The sequence below is a fragment of the Sycon ciliatum genome, chromosome 5 (assembly GCF_964019385.1).
Source record: "Sycon ciliatum chromosome 5, ocSycCili1.1, whole genome shotgun sequence".
Taxonomy (NCBI): domain Eukaryota; kingdom Metazoa; phylum Porifera; class Calcarea; order Leucosolenida; family Sycettidae; genus Sycon; species Sycon ciliatum.
This window is the reverse complement of record NC_088647.1, coordinates 10,588,027-10,594,026: the sequence shown is the minus strand read 5'-3', so window position 1 is coordinate 10,594,026 and position 6,000 is coordinate 10,588,027. Positions and strand designations below refer to the sequence as shown.

Genomic DNA, 6,000 nt, shown 5'->3' with positions numbered 1-6,000 from the left:
TTCTTGTTTTCGTGCTATACGTATAGACGAAGAGGAGACTTGGAAAATGGACAACAGGAGAAAAAACATACTGATACAAACTCACAGGCTTGAGAGACTTCTTGTCAATCAGCAACACATTGAACATGCTGTGGACATCTTGGAATGACACCACACCACTGCTGTTCTTCTCCAGAACCTACATAGACACCCACCCACCCACACACCACCCACACACACGTGCACACACACGTACACACACGTGCACACACACAGACACACACATGCATGCACACACGCACACACAGACACACACACAGACACAACGAATAGGCACAGCAATGTAAACACATAGTTAAACTTGGATGTAGAGGCAAGGATGAATTTATAGGACGAACATGGACCAAAGGAACTACAAGGTCCGCTATAAATTATAATGTCCACTAGCACCGTGACAGTTAGTTGTAGAACGTCAGTACCGTCGGCCAGTGTCGTGCAATGTTATCGAATGAGCTGATTGTCAAGTAACGGGTGGTGTTAGTGGACATTATAGCGTAACTTGTATTTCCTTGGTCCTTTTTCTTCCTATAGATCAATGTAAATACCCCAGCACAACGGCATGCTTGGAGATGCACAATAATAGATGAAGCTTGTTCTCTCATTTTGAATTTCCAAGTATACACATACACACAGACACACACTTACACACGCACAAACACACACAGACACACAAAAATTAAAAATTTCACGGTTGGCTTGAGACTCAGACTGAGTTTTCAGCATCTGTAGGAACGCCACCACCCTGCAAAGATCTAAGGTGTGGGTGCACAAATAGTAGTGAGATACACACACAATCAGAAACACACCTCAGACCTCAGACATGCCCATCGCGGAAGCGATGATAGCGAACAGCTATGTTAGACATAGCAACTTGTGCTGGGATTATACCATTCAACAGCTTGCAAGGCTGATGAATTGACCGCCACTATTTTAGAACACACACACACACGCACACAGACGTAAACATGCAGCATGGCCTGCAGACTCACTTCATGCATTAGGGGCTTGAGGATCTCCAGGGAGCCAAACTCTGACTTGTAAAGCACTTCACGGACGAGGCGAGTTGAAACAACATCAGATCTGAACACGAAAAAGACAATGATATGATTATGACTACCGTATATCTCTTTACCTTGGCTTCTTTTTCCAAACTGGTGCAAGTACCCCCACCCCCATCCAGGTCGCTGACCTAGCTGAACCGGCTATGGAGCAGACATCGGTACACTATCTCGTTAACTTGCCGGACTGTTAGTCATAACTCATAACTTTATTGGTCCTTTCTATTTACTTTTTTTAAATACTATTGGCTCAACATCTGAGTTATGATATGATTAGCAGTCACACATGATAAATAGCATTAGCACTTGCAATCTACGCTTACCCAGCTGATGATGGATGCTTGCGCAGAACCTCAAACGCGGCTCGCAGTGCTACAGTGCGTCGCTTAAAGCTGGCATAGACTGATGTCTGTGTTTGTGCAAGCAAGTGCAGAAGAAACAAGCAAAGAAGCAAGGCACATAAGACACAAGGCAACGCGGACATCATCAACAGAAATGCCAGAGATCTATAGAGAGTGCTGTTGGAGGTTGCATCTGTCACACATGTACTGGTACTAGAATAATCCAATACATGTAGTAGGTCTCTGATGAACATGGCTGTTACGCTATTACGTAACTGCTCACCTGGAAATAGCCTCGGAACTGCTTGAAGATGATGGCAGTGAGCAGGTTCAACAGGCAGAACGTACCTACAATATACAGGAAACACAGGATTGATTCCACGACAATGTCAAGCAATCATTTCACTCTGTGCGTGCAGTGGATTGACAAGCATCAAGCTGGCACCCAATGATTCCTACACCACAACCAGGCCATTGCAGGAGAAGATAGTATCTGAGCATCACCCCCCCCCCCCCCCCCCCCCCCCAGCACTCTCAGATGGCAATGGAGAACATTACAAGCAAGAGCCTGCATCAAACACCTCCTCAGCACCACTCACCAATGCCGACATAGACAATAAAGAACAGTGCGTACAGGCGATTCTCGGTGTATGCTGGAATCATGACTGTATTGAACACATACAAAGAGCACAACGATGACGACGACGACGACAACAACAACAACAACAACAACAACTCAAGAATACATACAATGGGCACAATGGCAACATCCTTACAATTGACATGTGCACACATCGATGTAGCAGATTGCCAAGCAAAACAGCGGCGACCCCCCTTTGCATATCGTGAGTATAAGTACTGGCAAGCACTGCAACGTGGCATGAGCCTCCAGAGATGCAGAAAGCACGGGTGGACTGTACTAACCATCGGGATTATTCGCCGTAGTCAACAAGACGAGTAAGCTGATGAACGCCTTGTCCATGGACTTGAAATAGACGTTGCCTTCTTCATCAACGCCACTGATCGGTACAGACACATTGTCGATCGGCGTCAGAGATCCAGTGTGATTTCCTGAACTACCGTATTTTCTCTACAGAGCAGAACAAGGAGATGGCCAACATAATTGTTTTCACGGGGTCGCATCCCAGTCCAGCTCCGTAGAGGTATGACTGTACACAAGTGTACATACTAACGTTAGTACACAATGCAGCTTCACAAAGAGGTCGTGTGAAAAGAAGGACGCACAAAACTGAACACAGACATTCAGCACTGCTATACAGTCAGGCCAGCATTGCCTCACAGATCAGCACTGAGATCAGATCAGCATTGCCTCACAGATCAGCATTGCTACTGGGATCATAATCATACTGAGGTGTGGTAGTGAGACAATGCATAAAGTGTGCTTACTTCGGGTGGGAACAGCAGCATGCCCAACATCGTGAAGAAGTAAATATGAAAGAACAATAGCAGCAACACACTGCAAGCAAACAATACAAACAAAAGCCACACAAACAGACAATCAAACATATGTGCATACATGTGTCTGGTTCGTGACGGCTTCCAGGAACGCACTATGTCACAAAACACGCATAAACACGCATTGTCTCCATTGCCCTGCCGTGTCTGATGAATCGAAAGTAATAGTAATAATAATAATAATAAGAAAGGTTTGCTCCCCACACCTACTTCGTAATAATAATAATACTCATAAAAAGGACACACTTCAGGCTCATTACAAACATCTTGAAAGTTTTTGTCTTCACAAGTATACTTTCAAGCCTTCTCGTCAGGTGAAATACAGGCAAGGGAAAAGGAACAGGAACAGTGGATTAAATACAGTAAGAAGGTGGTAAAACAGCGCAAAAAGAAAGAAAGAAAGAAGATAGCTAAAGTAAACAGCGAAAATTGCAATAATGACACAAAGGTGCAAATGCGAGAAAACTCAATAAGCGTGACATGTAGTGCGACAACAAGAGACAACCACCGGACATACATGTAACTAACGAGGTTTTGACGACCTACCTAACAGCCTAAGTGTGAATTTGATTTGTTTCTGCTTGCAAAGGTTGGGTTTCTTTGTGTGGATGTATACAGCTTCCAAAACATTCAGCAATCTAGCACTGCGTACACGTGACACAATCGAAACGCTTTTTGAGTTTTCTCGCATTTGCACCTTTGTGTCATTATTGCAATTTTCGCTGTTTACTTTAGCTATCTTCTTTCTTTCTTTTTTTGCGCTGTTTTACCACCTTCTTACTGTATTTAATCCACTGTTCCTGTTCCTTTTCCCTTGCCTGTATTTCACCTGACGAGAAGGCTTGAAAGTATACTTGTGAAGACAAAAACTTTCAAGATGTTTGTAATGAGCCTGAAGTGTGTCCTTTTTATGAGTATTATCGCATTTTTGTCTCAGAGGAAACTGTTAATAATAATAATAATAATAATATTACTTGTAAATAATAGCACATTTCGCGTAGTAGAACACTAAACAATAAAGTAGTTCAGTGTTTTTTCCGCTTCTGTCTTATGAGCATCATCACCAAGGTGTAGTAGCTGCGGATACTGATTTCTCCTCGAATCGAAAGTGCACGCTAGAAATGCATGAATGGGAAACCGGGATGAAAAGGTCTGCATTAACACATCAAACTGCTGCCATTCGAGAAGTGTGCAAAAGACCATGGCAGCTCGCTCCCATCAGGAGTAGCAAAAGAGTTGAAGGTGTGCATAGTTCTTCTGCACTGTGCGTACAGTTATAACATGTCCAGCGTGCAGACAACACGCACATGACTGTTCAAAAAGACATTGTTGACACTAACCTGACTATCTCTGGAATCAGCTTCACTATGCAATGTAGCTGCAAACAACACAAGTCATACATATACACCCCGGCACACACACCGAGATATGTACGCACATACATACGCGTATAGACATGCACACACCACACACACCACACACACCACACACACACACACACACACACATACACACACAGATAGACATGCATAGACACACAATGAATGCTGTTCACATAATTATACCGTATGTCCGCACCTTTAAAGCCTTGGCGGTATATTCGATTATAAAGCCAGTCTCAGTTATAAAGCCATGGGCTTCATAAATGAAATGATATTTGAAGTATGTTTTGCAAAAATGAAGGAGTAAGCACCATGCTAGCACACTTACAGCCCAGCAGGAAGGGCGAAAAAGTAGATTTAGAATGAAATTTCTGTGTGGACTTTGACTTTTATGGCATGGCGTAGTGGGTGAGTCATTTTGCATCTAAAATATGTAGGAAAGCAGCGGTGTTTCGAATACAAGGCCATGGCTTTAAAGGCGCTGACATACAGTAAGTAACAAGGCTAAATGAACACAAGTAGAACATGGTAATATACGGTAGTAACGAGCACACAGAGCTGCACTCAAGCAGCACAGCAGTACATGCACGGGTAATATTATCATGACAACAGCCAACACACAATGATGAACAAACACAGGGCTGATAAAATCTACAGTGAAGCATCGGTGGGGGCAAGAGCAGTCATGCATGTGGCTAGCGTAAAAACAGAGCCACATGGTCGAAAAGGCAAGCACCTTATTCAAGTGGGCAAATGGTAGTAGTAGTAGTAGTAGTAGTAGTAGTAGTAGTAGTAGTAGTAGTAGTAGTAGTAGTAGTAGTAGTAGTAGTAGTAGTAGTAGTATTTATTTTATTTACCATCGGATGCCTCAACAGTGATATACACAACTCTTAAGAGGGCCGATAACGGGATAAGTGAAAAGGAAAAGAAAAGAAAAAAGAAAGAAAAAAGAAAGAAAAAATTGGAATCCAGACATCAAGCAGTACAGTAATCAAACACCAAATCGACTTCAAGCTTAGTACAAGAACGATCACGATCATCGAAAAACTCGGATTCCAAAAAGAAGGTCAAAATACTTCCTAAACGCCACTGGGTCTTTAAAAAGATCCCTGAGTTGGTTTGCAAATGTAGAGGTACAGTGGTGTCTGCGCCACTCGGCAGGCAGTGTATTAAAGAAAATTGCGGCACGATTAGAAAAAGAATTTACTCCATCAGTTGTCCGGGGCTTAGATATGGCAATGGAAGCATTAGAGTGGCTTCTAGTTCTAGGGCCTGTTGTGATCGGTGGAAATAATTCCGTTAGGGTAGGCAGTGAGATGATGACATGATTTCTATGAATAAACTGGGCAAAGTTGAGAATCATATACTAGTAGTGTTCAAATGGATAAATCGACAATGTGGTTAATAATGGCGTGATGTTGTCCTGTGACTTAGCACCACAGGCAGCTCGAACAGCACGGCGTGTAGTGGTACCAGTATTGCAAATAGGGCAAGACAGCAATGCATTTCGGGCATGAAGAGCACCCACACTTACCACTTTCTTCATCATTTGTGAATTCTGTGTCCAAAAGATGGGGCGCAGTATTATCCGCCATCTTGATAAATGCGTCTAAATAGAGGGACAAAGAGAGGGAGAGGGAGACAGACAGACAGACAGCCAGATAGCCAGACAGCCAGAAGGCCAGGCAGACAGACAGACAGACA

At 43.3% G+C, this 6,000-nt stretch overlaps 1 protein-coding gene across 1 annotated transcript in view; it reads right to left on the bottom strand.

Moving 5' to 3' along the window:
• The window catches only part of LOC135817575 (two pore channel protein 2-like), a gene marked incomplete in the record, with an annotated part of 40,608 nt that overhangs the window by 21,611 nt on the left and 12,997 nt on the right, over window positions 1–6,000 (bottom strand). The window contains 9 exon segments of the mRNA XM_065330789.1: window positions 87–178; window positions 1,029–1,119; window positions 1,421–1,506; window positions 1,722–1,786; window positions 2,038–2,103; window positions 2,363–2,528; window positions 2,846–2,915; window positions 4,255–4,292; window positions 5,831–5,905. Coding sequence (XP_065186861.1) covers window positions 87–178; window positions 1,029–1,119; window positions 1,421–1,506; window positions 1,722–1,786; window positions 2,038–2,103; window positions 2,363–2,528; window positions 2,846–2,915; window positions 4,255–4,292; window positions 5,831–5,905 — 749 coding nt within the window.